Source organism: Micropterus dolomieu, linkage group LG01, assembly GCF_021292245.1.
Source record: "Micropterus dolomieu isolate WLL.071019.BEF.003 ecotype Adirondacks linkage group LG01, ASM2129224v1, whole genome shotgun sequence".
NCBI lineage: Eukaryota > Metazoa > Chordata > Actinopteri > Centrarchiformes > Centrarchidae > Micropterus > Micropterus dolomieu.
The window spans coordinates 40,334,759-40,350,747 of record NC_060150.1 but is presented as its reverse complement, the minus strand read 5'-3'; the positions used below and the strand labels follow the sequence as shown (position 1 = coordinate 40,350,747).

Sequence of the window (15,989 nt, the reverse complement as noted above, 5' to 3'; positions counted from 1 at the left end):
TCTCTCTTCTTATAATTGGCTAGGAGGGCTAGGAAACTTCATAATGATGGCCTTCACCACAAAGGCCTTCCCCTGAGGATGTGGAGAAATCCACATATCAGCCAGACATTAACAGGCTAAGAGATTAGACTGAATTAGCCCCTCCACTTCTCTGTGGCTCCCCAGTGGACCAGTCTACTGTGACAAAAGACCCCAGGAGAAGGAGAGGATGAGCGACGGAGGGAGGGAGAGAAAAAGTGGGGGTTTGATAGGGAGGTGAGGAGGAGTAGGAGAGATGGAAAAGGGTGGGAACAGACGGTAGAAAGGGGAGGAAAGAGTGAGAGAACTGGCCCAGGGTTTGTCTCACAGTGACCTTGAGCAAGGCCAGGGGAGCAGAACAGCCCAATTACGACCTCCGCCCCTTCCCCTGATCCCCTACCGGCCCTTACAACCCTCCTCTTCACAGCCTCCCTAATGAAAGAGCTCAGGACAGTGCAAATAATGGGCACTGAGGAGCGGAAACAATATACACACACTCAAGACAGAAACACACAGACTTATGTGTACACAGGCATTCACACATACAAACTTTGTCTTCAGGAGCCTTTCTGTAATTAGCCCAAAGGGGCTTTGGGCCGGTTTTAAAGGCTTTCACTGTGTTCAAGTGTGTCTCTGTGATGCTGATGCAGGTGTATGTGAAAAAGACAACAGCGCTCTCAGGAGAGAAGTCCTGAGAGGAATCTCAGAAAAAGCCTGGTTGTTAAAGTGTGCAAAAGGTGACAGATTAAGGGATCGCATCACACGTTGCACAGTAGTGCAACACAATGGTGATGGAATTTTTTGTTCACCTCCATTTTATTGGTGTGTTCCTGCACGTCTCCTGTCAAAACGATTCATGAGAAACTGTTTTACTTCCTCCATACCTAACAAGCCAAGCTGAGGGCAACTGTGCGCTTCAAAACAGGTGTGTGTGAAAGAGGGCGTTTATGATAAGCGAGTCATGTGCCCTCACGCCACCATTACATGCCTCATTTACGCAGACCACAACACAATTGCAGACTGACGCACACTTTGATGTCACGTGGCTGGCCATGCATCTCTTGCACACAGGAGCACACGGAGCTGAGGAAAAACACAAAAGAATAAACTGCTTTGTCACTGATGACAGAAGAAAACAGTGGAATGCATTTAAAATCCATAAATTCCCAGATGTACAAGGGCCCATTTAAAGTGATAGTTCAGGATTTCTGAAGTGGAGCTGTATGAGGTACTTATCCATAGTCAGTGTTTTACCTACAAAAGATGTTAGTCAGCATGTCCTCAGTTTGGAGGAGTTGTACTGGCACGTAGGCTAAGCAATGTACTGCTTTGGAACTAGTGCACGACCAAGTTGCACTCATGCAAATACGGAAGTTCTACGGTTGAGAAAATGTGGTTCCAAAGGAGATGGCTGTCTGACGGCAAAGTAAAGCACTGAAAATATTAAGCACATAGCGTACACTTCAACTGATATTGTTTTTGTCAGTGGGCCTTTTTTTAAGGTGGGTAAAATACGTTATGCTGCTGGCCCTGTCCACAGCAGTACATTGCTGTGCACAGGACTCCAAACTGGGGACATGCTGACCTCCATCTACTGCAGGTAACACACTATGGATAAATGCCTCATAAAGCCCCATTTCAAACATCCACAAGTATATGGGACAAATATTTCTATATCTCTGAAATGGCTGCATATAATGTTTTCGACATAGAAATAAGACCCAAGAAGCAAAGGGTAGAAAAATGTCATGACGTCTTTTTCCTCATCTGGCCCTCCACATGCCGGTTTGAGGAGAGCCAGACACCCACTCAGGCTGCCATGACACTGATTAACCCTGTCATGCGTTGGCTGCATCTCCCTACACTGACCCTGGCCAAATGCCTCTGCGTTCCTTGTTTTTCCAATTAACTTGCGAATAAGAACAGAGCCCTACTGGAAAAGCAAGGAGTACTCAAGAGAGTGGTCAGAAAACAAACTAAAAAATAGAGCACACATGCTGACTGGCAGGACGATGTGGCATCTTATCATTAATGGTATTATTCAACCTGTTGAAAGGTGAAAAGGGAGAAAAAAGTTTGAACTGTATTGAGGGAAGGGAGAGAGGTGTGGAGAGAGGATATGAGAGAGGGTTGCAGAGAGGGAGGGAAGACAGTTAGAGCATGAACAGTAGTCGGGAGGACAAGAAGGAGGGAGCATGTGAAGATATGGACTATGAAATGGGAGGGAAGGGTGGACAGAGAGGAGTTAGGAGAAAGGGGGAGCTGGAGGAGAAGGAGAGAAAAAGAGGTCTCAAGGGGTGCAGAGCCAGGTGTGAGGGGATTTGAGGAGGATAGGAGAGAGATGGACGATTTGGAGGAGTGTGGTGTGTCTATGTACTTGTGAGGGAAAAGGCAAGAGAGTGTCCGATCCTCCGCGCTCAGCTGCTCTCTGCAGGGTGGTGATCATCTTAGCATCTGCCAGTATGCATTAATCAACTTGACGAAAGCAAGTAATCTGACAACGTGCAGTGTGTGTGCAGGAATGTTCACCCTCCGTGTGTGCTGATGTGCAAGTAGGTGTGCGCCAGAGAAGTAGCGTCTTAGTTACACCTGATTTAAGATTTACATCAAAGCTGTACCGCAGGGTTTACAGGCTTCTCTGCCTTAGCAGAGAAAAAACTTTTCCTTCGCTCCTCTACTTCCTATCCTAGGTTTATAATTCCTATTAACCCACAAAGAAGACATCCTGCAAACAGGGCACAAGGAAAGCCTGAGCTCCAGACATATGGAAACCATTTCCTTTCACGTGGCCTAGCTTAAACCAGCCAGTGCCTCTTTAGGACATTGCATGTTTACACAGGGCGGTCTGTGGATTTTAAACTGTCGTCTTATTTCACCGGATGAATATACACTTGCCAAGTGTAAATGTGCCCCCAAAAGATTTTGAGGTTTTATAGAGGGGTGTGTTCATGTAAACAGGCCTTGAATCTTTGTTTGGAACAAGGTTATAGCAACACTAATAAATTGTTTGGTGAAAGCTGCAGCAGAAACGCACAGTTGCGGTGAAGGTTGAAGACTTCACTCAGGACAGAAGGTATCATTGTGGTGCAGCAGTTAGACCTGGTGGTATTGACACAGCGGTCTGCTAAAACAGGAACCGTGCTTTGCAAAATACTTTTAGCTTGAGCATGAAATGGTTGCGCATGAAATAAAATGAACATTTCTTGATGTGTACTTCACAGAAGGGAACAGGAAATTGGTGAGTCCACATCCAATAATTCCAGCAATCATTTTTCCATCACTAGCTGCTGGAGTAGTCCAAGATGGAGCTGCGAGTCACGATACCAACCAAGTCCAATAGAAGTTAGATTAAACCCCCTTGTAGCATTTAATTTTGATAAATCTTTTACCTAATTAATATTGACAGTTGAGAAATCACCATTAAGAATCACCAAGAAAACTGAGCATGAAAGTCAACAGAAATACTTCCCACATATTTATCTTCTTCAGTAAAGCGACGTTGACTTTGTAAAAGAAAACAAAAGAAATTTGGGAAACATTGCCACGGTAATAATTCTCACATGCTTAGAGGCCATTAATTACTTTGTTTACAATAACCAGGTATATATACATGTATGTAGGGCCTATTTAAAATAGTATAGATGTGTCATAGACATCCTAATTCCACATTTACAGCCAATTACTTACCCTACACTGGGGGACCTACTGACACTAACATTTTTGCTAAAGATGCTTTTAAACACTTTAACCAGTTCTCTTTATGTTGGTTACATATTCAAGTTAGCTTGATTAGATACAGGTGACATTAGCTATATAATGAACATTAGCAGCTGAAATGATAGACTAGCTTCGATCCAGGAAGTCGAGCTTGACAAACAGATTAATGAGTTTAAAGGTTTTTTAGATGCCATTGTTAGGTAAACAAGAGAATTAGAGGGTTCATGTTACAAGAAATATAGAAGGATTTTACGCGTGTGCATATCTGATTGGCCAACGCAGTGACTTGCACGGTGACGCTGCATAACATCACAGCAAAAGTTGAGCCAGTTTCAACGGAGTGGTGCTAAAATCAGTCAGAACATGACCTAACACAATGCAAAGGTCCCAGGGATTTGATGATATTCTCTGTTTGACACAAAAACGAGTCACTACTATGAACAGGAACTTACATCCTATACTTTTATTGGCGGTAACAGCATTTACAAATGCAAAACATAGCATCTTTTTATTGTGGTAGGTCCTTGGTTGACAGGTTTACGCTACTGCAGCATGGTTGCACTATATTCCAAGGTGATGATTTTCAACACTTTCAAAAAGGTGTCCTCATAGATATGAAATATACCTGAAGAAGAGGTAGTACAACAAAACAAGGGTGCAGGTTAAACCTATGTAGAGCCATCTTTCTTGACACATGGCACCTGTGGCCACAAGGGGCTGAATGAGGTGGGAACTGGGGTTTTGGAGGGAACTGGGATCAATCAGGTCCTCTCCTAACCAAGGCTGACAGCATCACCCCCACCAACCTCACCTCAATCTCACCCCCCCCCAACCCCCTGACCCACCCAGCCACAGCACAGGGCTGCCACCACTCTGAAAGCCTAAACCAGAGAGGAGGAAGAGAGGAGCTCTTGACAGCGGAAACAGAAGCACTTTAAAGCTCCAAACCCTTTCACTGAGATCAAAGGGCCACAGGAACAGAGCCAGCTGAGACCCAAGGAGAGAGGAAAGGGAGCTGAGACAAGGGGAAAGAGAGAAGAAAGACAGACAGAGGCCGAGAGACAGTCACAAACAGAGGAAGGTAGCTGTATTCTGTGTTCCTAATGATTCGAGGGGAAAGTCTTCATTAAGTTCTACCACTGAAGCACATACCAATGACTTCATTTTCCACATTAGTAATGACAATTACAGCAGCACAACTGAACTCATTTTACTTTCAGATCCAGCCTGCCTTCAGTCAAACCACGGGCCTCTGGGTCTGGCTGCTTTAGCAAAAACTATTAACATGTCCCCACAAAAGGTGGATACATCTCAAAATACATCCAAGCCAACGATTTCTACCCCCGATAATGAGCTTTTCAAGGTGATACATGGTCCGATGCAGATGGAGAATAAAGAGTTAAAAGATGAAGCCAACTTTGTCTAACCTTTGACTTTCTTTGATTGTTTATTTTTTTCATATTTTTCAGTTTCTACAGAGTTTTAATCCTGGATGAATAAATGCTCCTGATTTGGTCATGGGTGTCAATGCTAACAAGCCAAGTTTGTGTTCCGAGGTAATCAGAATTTCTCCTGTCTGCTTTTTTCCTCTTCTGGCTGGGCAGAGCAGACCATGGGCCTGGCATGGCATGGTGAGGTTGCCAGGCGTTCAGGGGAACTATGTGCCCCCGGAGCTGCGAGGGCTCCGTGTGACCCCCTGACATCAAAGGCCTAGGTGGGTTCAGTGGGCGGGGGGATGGCTTTCTATTCATGGTCACATCAAGCAGGATTCCCTCCCTGTGGGATACCTCTGGAGGCGCTCCAGACATTCCCATACACTACACAGTCGGTTCACACACACTCACTGTCCAGTTGAATACCCAGCACTCTCTTTCAGTTTCTCCGCCTCCTCCCCCTTGTGTTTCGGTCACACTCACATTGTCTACATATAAGCAGCAGAAATAGCACACACACACTTGTCCTGCCAGAAAGATGTACATCCCTGTAGGCACGTATCACTTCCACGCCACTGGAGTGATAACACAAGTTTATCAACAGAAGCCAGTGAGTGTGACAGGCTCAAGTCATAACAAACGGGTCCAGGTGTCAGAGGATCTAGTTATAACTGTGTGAACTCCAGAGGAGTTACAAACCCGCTGAAGGTGCGTCACCAGTGAAAAATGCTTCTTGTTTTAAATCCAGTCTCCTCGGCACTCCTTACACTTAAACAAAGTCTTATTATGCTTTATCAGAAACAACAGAATCGTATCTGCACATTGCGCCGGTTCCAAACTACTACCGAATGCAATTGTTGTTCTGAAAAGTTTATGTTTGGCTTTGCCACGCAGCAGGGGTTTATTTCTTTTCACAGGCTGTTCAGAAAACCATTTTTCCACACTGCAATTAAATGTAATTTCAGCCATCGAGATAAGAATGTCTACCAAAACGAATCAACAGAGTATGGCAAGAAAATGAAAACATGAAAGTGAAATTACTCAAAATGAGCCTGCCCCTTTTCCTGTAATTTCAAGGGAGCTGGAATCAGGGAACAAAACAAAAAAAAAATCTTGTTGCCTTTTGGTTCTTTCACATGCTTGATTTTGCCCTTTTACAAACAGAGCGATTGTTTTGCATGGAACATTCCACCTTCATCTCCACAAATTACTTGATTGCTGCCTTTTTTTTTTCTCCCCCAAAGCAAGCACAGGTGGAATTAGCGCTGCTCTCAGTCAGTGTTTTGACTTCCTCTGGCATGCCTCGGGCTAGAGAGAAGACAGGAGGGGACCCCTGGGTGTTGAAGTGTTAAACTTCTGAAAACAGGGAGGAAGCACATCTATCTTTCCTTTTCCTCTCAAGTAACGTCTCGATGGCCCTGATGCCTTTACAGAAAAACTCAGCTGACGCCTGCAGCCAAACAGGGTTCAGGTTCCACACCCCATCGCCTCTGCTACCCCGATAGGTCCGGTAATGAGCGTGCACGTCTGCGTGTGTACAGCCCATCTCAGGTGAGGTGAACGAGTGTGGCCCACGGCTGCGAGGAGCGGCGTGGATCCCCGTCAATTCACCACATCACGCTGGGCTGCTGAAATGAGCAGCCGCACGGATGGGCCTGAGCAAATCACAAACAATACACAGCACTACAAGACAGCAGAGACACACTGCTGGAGATGGTTAATCCTTCAGACAGGGATCTGAGGTAGAACAACAGAGAAAAAAAAGGGGGTCGGGAAGAAAAGGAGGGAGGGAGAACTGAGACACAGAGGGAGGAGAACAGGAGCATCAGGTACAAGACACAAAAAAATATGTTTCCTTCTCAGCACTGAAAATCTCCTTTTCAGAATGAAATCCATCACGTTTTCCTAATATACTTCTTGTAGAGGAGGGGAAGGAAAGAAAATCTGGACAGAAGAAAGGCAAGTGCTGGTGGGAAAGTGAAAAGACACAGCCTACTTTATTCTAGCCATTTCATCCATCTTGTTGGACTAATAAAATGTCAAGTGGAGTTCCTTGATATTTAATCATGAAGAGTGCGTGGTGGTGCCAAGCTCAGGCTTGCTGCAGCTTTGGGAGGCTTAAATACAGACCTGTGTACATTTTGGATATACCCAAAGGAGGACGTTTCACAAACCTGCAACGTAAGTGACACACAACTGATATGAATAGGAGGGAGTTCCTACTATGCCTGCTTTGTAAAACATTATTTTTTTTCCTGACTTGCTCTTCCTGACCCTAGGAACAAGTTTCCCAGCTTTATTTAATCTTTTTAAATAAACTTTCATTCCCAATGTAGTAAAGTCACTCTCACACAGAGACGTCACAAAATGATGGACAAGCAATAAAGAAATTGTTGCATTCTTACAAGTGCGGTCAGCCTGCAGCTGCGTGCATGACTGCGCATATTTGTGCAGCTCCCGCCGGACGCTTTTAGGGGGAAAAAAACTTCACAAGCTGACCCCCACTCTTAAAAAAACAAACAAAAAACAAAAGTGAAGCATCATGGGAGACATAAGTAGCAAAGGGTTTTGGCTCATTCCAGACTCCAAACGACATTATTAGATGAAACTATTCTCTATCATACTATCAGATGTAATGGACACCACATCTGATAACGGAGATAAGTAAGGGCGGCGAGGATAGAATCGCTTTATGTGATATGAATTAATTTTCATTGGTGGGGAGAGTGTAAAAGGAGTGAAATTCTCTGTGATTTAGAAGATAAACAAATAGAAAAAGGGAGGAGAGGAGGTGCAGAGGCTGTGAGGGAGGCGACTCGTTTCCTCTTGCATTAAAAGTGTAAACGGTGTTTAGCAGAACTTAAGAAGGACTGAAGGCATTTTAAACATGTGGTAATATTTCACATTGTTGCATATTGGTTTCGTAAATCATATATTGAAGGCTTGACTAGAAAAGATGGAAGTGAAGGGAAGGGAGGGAGGAAAGGAAAGGAAGGGAGGGACAGAGGGAGGATGGAAAATGAGGAGAGTTGGAGAGGATTTATGATCCTGTTCCCCTGGTCTCGTTACTTGCTGTAACCGGCCCCCAGAGTGGGATCGCAGGGTCTGCAGTCCCCAGCCCAGAGATCAGAGTAATGGAAATTCCACATTTCTACACTGCTACAGCATGACGTCTGTAGGGCAGCGGATGAGTCAAAATAAAAGCTGAAAACTGACTCAATTTCTTAAGCGTCTAGAGCTAAAATTGAATACTGTGTATTAGGTAGAGAGCTAAATATTTCCTTTCTAAAATCAGCATTTCCTCCGATTGCAGAAAGGCATATTTAAGTGACAGCTTCTTTTAGCGGGAGGCTCCTTTTTTTAAAACCACTACTATTTCTGAAGCAGACGTCAGGACAGCGGCTGCCTGAGGTTGTGGAGACGATGTGAGGCGGCGTGCTGCCAAGGTAATTTCTTGACAGTCAGTGCTGTTCTCTAATAGCTCCCCGCCAATGAGAGGAGGGTCTTTTACAAAGCCAATAAAGAACCGGCACGGCTCATAAAAGTGACCTGCCTCACCCGTTGAGTAAGTTACCACCAAAGCCACTTAAAGACTGTAAGCTTTTATGTGCTCTTCATGAATCTAATACATCACAGAAATTATGTTTTCCTTAAGGTTTGTCTAGTGTTGCTGTCCATGATATGTGGACTGAGAGGTGAAGAGATTAGTCAATTAATTAATTAAAGCCACTGACATTAATTAGCAAATATTTTTATAATCGATTATTCGTTTCAGTCATTTCTCGAGAAGCTAAAATACAGAACATTATCAGGTTGCAGTTTCTTTAATGTGAGGATTTAATACATCTCTTATATATGTCTGTAAACTGGGTTTCTTGACTGATTGTCAGATTAAAAAGCCAATATGAATATGTCACCTTGGGGTCTGGGAAACTGTGATGGGCATTTTTCCCTATAGACTACCGACATTTTATAGACAAAAAAATTTATAAAGAAGGTAATTGGCAGATTAATAATAATGACAATAATCATTAGTTGCAGCTCTATTTATAATGCATATTGTAATTATTTAAATTTTTCAATAAAATCATTCTTTTACAAACTATACATTATTAAATGTCTAAGATGAAAAATCTATCGCCTGAACTGTAAGAGGTGACAAGCAAACATAGTTGTTTTTAAACAAATGGAAATGAATATGCATTTCAATTTAATTTTGCTTGTTACACATTTAATAGGAAAATAAAAGGTGAAAATTGAAAGCAAAAAAAAAAAAACAGCAGTGAAATAAATAAACCGACGCTCAAACACTGACGAGAAAATATTTCAAACGTGTGTGTGTGTGTGTGTGTGTGTAAGCATGGATGCACAAGCACACACACATACACACACACATTAGCGCAGAGCTGTTGGCACCTGCCTGTTATCTCTTCCCCTCAGACCTGGTTTTCCATTGTGCTCCATGGGAGAGCTACAAATTGAGATCTCAAACATGAAGAGGGGGGCAAATGACTTGTGTCTAGAAAATCAAATCCACTAATGTGTTACATGTACAAATTCACAGGCCTCATATTAGAGATTAATGTATTCCTCTTTTATCGAAATGTACCTTTTTCAAAGATATTTATAATGGACCCTAAAATTAAATTCATAATAAAAGGACTAACACTGAAGACATTACAGTGAACAGGAAATATATGTTAGTCAGACAGGATTTGATTTGCATGAATCAAAGTGTTATGTAAGGAATCATTTATAGATACTTTGAATTCCTTTCTTTAGTTGTGATTACTGTGTGCTATTAAGACATACTAAATCAGTCATAAAACATTTAGTAAAGCAAAGAGAAAAAAAAACATTATAAATGCATGTGATGTTTAAAAACTAAGGGACAAATTCAAATTTACACACGGCAGCAGGAGCAGCCTCAGAGCAGGTAATCCTAGCCTGGTAAGTAGAGTTTTGGAACATGTCTTAACAGATCTCCACGGGTAATGACTCAACCCTAAAACCTTTACAGACCATGTCAAATATCTGCTGTGCCAAACTTTTTTTTCTCTTTTTCTCCCTCCAACCTGCTGGATCCATCATTCTCAAAATACACAGGTGCCTTCAAATTATCATGGTCCTGCGCACAGGCTGAATAGGAAAAAAGACTACACTGCCCATTTAGGCTTCTGAAACTGGTGTATTACAAAAAATAGATATACTGTAACTTCAATCTGCCCACATTTCTGCTTAGGCATTTATCTCCTTTCTCTCTAAATCCTGAAATTGCCTCAGAAAAAAACGGGGGAGAGATACTTTCCCCTCTTCGCACATTTTCACAGAGTGGTGCACAACTTTCTTTCTTCCCGTTTTTTTTTTTCTCCAGTGAAAATTGAAGAGGCTTTATGTCAAATACGGCTAAAGCCAGCCTCTCCATATCAAACAACGCAGCGCGAAAATTACTGTGGCGATGATAAGGCTGCCAGATAGAGTGGGAGAGGAGAGCGAGAGGGGAAAAAAACTGAAAGGAAGTGACTCTACTCAATTATACTGCAAAATTGGTATGACTGAATATTTTTCATTCAGGTGACTGATAGTATCAGTGAAACTGCAATGCAGATAAATAAAGGAGCCTTCTGTCAAGAATAAACACCATTAATCATGAAGCCAGCTTCTGCGTGACCGCCTGTCCCCCCGACTTACACCATAGAGAAAGTATTAAAGAGGGGGGAGGCGAGATGGGGGAGGGAGGATGGAGGGAAACCAGTGACTGCACCAGAGAAGGGTGACCTATGAAGTCACACAGAATGGGTTTTGGACAGTTAGAGAGGAGGATGAAAAAGTGGCTTTCGTCTCTCTGCCCTGCTTTTCGGTGACAGCAGCCATATCTGGACAGAAATTATCTGATGAGATTATGAAATAATCATTAATTCTTTATGTAATTTATTGCACCACTTCACATTCTGTTTTAGTCTAGACGATATTCAAATGTGAAAATTAATAGCAAATCATCAAGCAGGCTATGATTTTTTTTCTTTTTTAATTACAGAGAAAAAATGTTGCTTGCAAATAACAGCAACATTACAAAAAATATATAGTTGAAAATTCCAGCAATTGTGTCGTATGTTTGACTAAAAATGCAGCCAGAATTGGTAAGAATTACCTTAAAGGATGGCATGAAACTGAAATATCAACTATTAAATGAGGCCTTGACACAGCAAAGTCAAATCACACCATAAATAGCCATTGATGTAGCTGCACACTTTTCCCCCCTCTAGCTCATATAAAAGCTACACTAGACCCTTTTGTCTTTCTATTGTTTTGCAATGTGTGTGTGTGTGTGTGTGTGTGTGTGTGTGTGTGTGTGTGTGTGTGTGTGTGTGTGTGTGTGTGTGTGTTGCAATGCTCTGCCTCGTCCCATCTGGAAGGAGGTGTTGAGATAAGACCGTGGTCTTTATGCTAAGCAACACGCCGCTCCTCTATACCCAGATTGGGCGCTCTGACAACAGTTTATGTAAATAACAAAACAACACGGCATAAATCTTAAAAAAAATAAAACTCTGCGCCAAAGGCAGAGGACAGCGAGGGGGTAGCGACTGAGAGTTGGTGTAGAAACAGTGGGAAATTGGTGAGAATCTTACATGGCCACAGAAAATATAAAATGATGCTTCTGAAGCAACATAGCTGACGCAGCCCTTAAGTCAGTTAACTCCTTTCTGGTATTTCATTTCAGAGCTGAGGCTGTGCTGCGATGACAGAGATGTGCCGCTGCTCTCCCCTGGTACCTACAGAATACCTTCCAGTCAGGCCCGGGCCCGCAGCTGAACAAACACACTCCTGAATGAAATAACCACAGAGGCTGGGAGCAAGGAAACACACCCCCACAGCCCCCCACCTGCACTCTACTTCCACACTGACAGAAAACACGGTCCATGACTTTATTCATCAGTCACACTTAGAAGTTTTCTTTTCTTTAAAATAAAAGTCTGAATTTCAGAACAGAATAAAAATACAGTATATAAACTAATTTGTGTTTTGGAATTTGGAAAATGTAGACTGGATTATATATTATTTATATTTATATATTTAATTTATATATTTATTTCTGTTTTACTTCTCCAGATAGTTAAAATGTTACTTTTGTGGTTCAAAGTTATTTGAAACAGTGCACATGCTTCAACCAAATGATTTTTTTGTTAAGTTATATATATAGTATAAATATTTAACCCACAATGAAATTGGGGGGGAAAGTGAAAGCTCTGCTCATCCTTTTTGCTTTACAACTTTACAAACTCCTAAATGGACTTTATTCTGTCTTAAATCCACATACGGTAACTACGCAAAAGGTTGTGAGTCAATTGCTTATCCCATAAGAATGTTTTGTTGTTTTAGTGGCCCCTTTCACAGCACGAGGGCCCGGGACTCCAGAGCAAACTCCGATGCTGATAATTGACTTGTGACGAATACCTCTATTTGTTCTGTGCGGTCTCCGGGTGACCGAGAGCCGGCGCTGAGCCGCATGAGAGGGCTGTTTTGTTTTGCTGTGTACCGTGGTCAGGCAATAAAGCTGGAATGAAAGGAGCGGTCTCTTCTCTTGGCCCCGACCTCCCCCCAAACTCCCATTAAGCCAGTCCCGCACAATGGTGGTGGCAGAGGGGACCAGAGCTCCCATGGAGAGCCTGCTCTTCACCGATCAATGTGTTTATTTAAGCAGGAAGCATCTTCTCTGAAGCAGGAAGGGTTCTTTCTCTTTTTTGGTGAGGCTGGGGTTCAGCTGTTTCCAGACCAGAGAAGTGCTGGAGAGAAAGAGCTACCTTCAGGACAGGAAAGACTTTTGCTGGTCCTGGATCAGTACAGGCTTTGCTTAAGTTCAGAGGTTATGGAAAGTCAGAAGAGGCTTGCTGTTAGTTGGTGTTGGTTTATTTTCAAACTGAGGTTCTTGAAACTCTTGAAAAGTGTTGTTCTTTCATGTGAATATACGGGTTCCTCAGCAAAGCAAGCACCCATAAGAAGGGACCCCACCCCCCTTATTGACCCTGAGGCTTTAATATTGAATGGCACATTGGTACCTTCCCCACAAGAAATCATAAACTAAACGATTAGCCTCTGTCTGTAATTGCGCTCTCCCTTGCCTAATAGAGGAGGTGAGGTAAAGAAGGAAAAAAACAAAGGACAGTTAATTTGTGATTTCCTCTGCTCATTTGAAGGCAAATTAAGTGTCAAACAGCTAATACAGAGCATATTTCATTTTATGAGCTTTTAATTTAATTCTACCGCCTCATATCGCTGGAGCCCGTTAGCTGCGCAGCTAACACCCGCTCCTCATCTGAAAACGGGGGCCATAAATAAACATGTTTCAATTAGGCCCTTCACAGTAATAGGATATGATTCTGTTCATTTGCCACGTACGGATGGTTGATGTGTCATTGTGGCAGAGAGGAAACAAGCTGCTGGGCGTTCGCGGTGTTTTGCTCTGGCCACGGATGCCCAGTGGTGACTGGCTTGTGTGCGTGGCGGGGGAAGCTGGCTGGATTGATGGAGCTGCCGCAGGGCCAACCCAACTGTAATTACAGGCCGTAATGAGAGGCTGCATGGGGAAGTACTGCAATAATAGTCCCTGTGTACTTAGGCATATCTTTGAGAGGGCTAATAACGATTAATTCTGCTCACCGAGGAGAACTTGTCTTAAAACAATTCAATATTTCTCCATAAGCCGCCTCCTTCCATAGCGACAGCTATACGTTGACTGCCTCTATTTGCTCTTGCTGTTCAAGCAGCATTGCTGAGCAGAATGCATCAGTTTTAAATGCTCAGAGAGGTTTAATCTTTGGCTGCAGCTCTACGGTCGTAAAGTTTGGCCACAGCTAAAACTTGCACAAAGCTAAACCTGGAAGTGTAATTAACTCTAATTTGCCATCAGGTGGTTGGACCCAGTTGTTATACTGATGAGTTCTTCTTTTCGCTATGGAATTCAGTGCCGCTTTTTCAATAAAGCAGGCAATATTGTTGCTTCCCTGTGCAAAGACTCAAAAGTAGTTGAGATCATTTCTGCATGACACCCACGTAAGTTTATAGATAACGTGTGTGACAGTGAGTTCACAGACTTGATTTAAATAAGGCTAGCCACTAAACAGCTGTCTTATAATAATGACAAATAGTTTCCCTCAGCATAGCTTGTCATATTAAAACAGCTCTATGCTTAATGGCTCGGATAAATAGGCCATAAGTAGCATGGCGGAGCACGGCCGTGTCTCCAGTGACAGCAAACCAAGCGCACAGATAACTCCTGTCCGGACAGAGTGACTGAAGACACCAGCGCTGCCTAACTTCTCCCCCTTAATTCGATTCCCTGGCTCCGTGTTGTCCCTCCACCCCCTCCTCATTTCTTTCCTCCCCCTCCCTAACCTGTGCCCCAGATCGTACCAAAGCACTCCTGACGGATAACAAGCCAGGCTGTTTGTTCGAGCCTATGATGCCGGTGCGTGTTCGCCCCATTATCTCCGCATAAGCTAAATGCTAAATTATATTTGCCATTTTGTTTGCAGTGACACGGGGCATCAATCACCTCCCTATTTTATTTCCTCGCCCCCCCCCCCACACACACACACACTTTTTTTCCCTCTCTTGCAGCCCCTGAGCAGGAGATGAGGGGTTGAGAGGTAGGGTGGGCCGGAGGTGGGGGGGGGGGGGGGGGGGGCATAAAAAATTCATTACGCTTAGTGGCACATCAGCAAGGGAAAGATATGACTCCTGAGGAGGAGAAGGGGGAAGTTGATAATGATGAAGAATATCAAACATAATGCGGCCCAAGTAGCTGCCCCAGTCAATTTGTCCTCGTCGCGCGGTGATCGCTTCCTTCGTGTCTGCCGGTAGGAAACAAGCGCCGCAAGGACGATGAAGCATCTCCTTATGGTACTCGCTGTTTGGATGCGAAGAATACAAATGATGGAAAGAGTAAAAGAGTCAGAAAGAGTGAAAGAAGGTGACTAAAAGTGAGGAGAAAAAAAGGGCAATTTGTACACGAGTGTATGTAAGTGAGCTGAGGGAATGTGAAGAGTGCTTTGAAGTTCTGTGCTGACCTGGCCAGCACCGTCAGAAACCCTACAGGGAAATACGAGACTACTGTAATAAGAGTTCCCCTGCTTATAAATACTTACCACTCTCTCTTACGAGGCATGACACCATGTTTTTACTTCATATTTGATAGCCTGTTCGTGCATGTGATTGGATAAGGCGCGCTGGTTAGTTGTACACAGTTTGTGTGTCATGAGCCCATCTGTGTCTGTCAGAGATGGCTACATGTCAGCAGAGGCATTGCTTCCTTCTCTTGACAAGGCTTGATCACTGCTCTTATGAGAATTGCACGCTCCCAGGCTCCCCTCGCCCTGCTCTCATTTCCATGTCTCTGACACATGTTCATTTGCGTGTCTCTGACATGCGGATCATGTTGCGCACGTACAGGGCCGTGGCCTTTGATCCTGAAAGGCAAAGAGAGGCACCCCAGCACCCACGAGGAGGATGCTCCACACCCACAGGCGGAAGGGAGTTTAGGAGCTTGATTTGTATCGCCATTAGAAGCGGGGGATGCGTATGATGCAGCTGAATCAAATGTGTTCTCAGGTATGATCAGAGGGTGTGCGTGTGTGTGTGCGTGTGCTTGTGCGTGTGTGACCAGTTTGACTTACACGTGAAGAGGAGGCACAGGGGAAGGCTCGTAGATGTAACGTCCCTGGGCATGTCTGTCGTCGATTGGCACGGGAGGATGGAAGGTAGGGAAGAACTGTGGCGCAGCTGTGAAGAATAACAAGAAGAGAAAAAGAAATGAAATATAAG

General features: G+C 43.6%; 1 protein-coding gene across 2 annotated transcripts in view; it reads right to left on the bottom strand.

Moving 5' to 3' along the window:
* The window catches only part of gli3 (GLI family zinc finger 3), a 92,276-nt gene that overhangs the window by 25,608 nt on the left and 50,679 nt on the right, over positions 1-15,989 (bottom strand). For both annotated transcript variants that reach the window (XM_046059183.1, XM_046059257.1), the window contains exon 4: positions 15,842-15,947. In XM_046059183.1, coding sequence (XP_045915139.1) covers positions 15,842-15,947 — 106 coding nt within the window. The remainder of the gene's footprint in view (positions 1-15,841; positions 15,948-15,989) is intronic.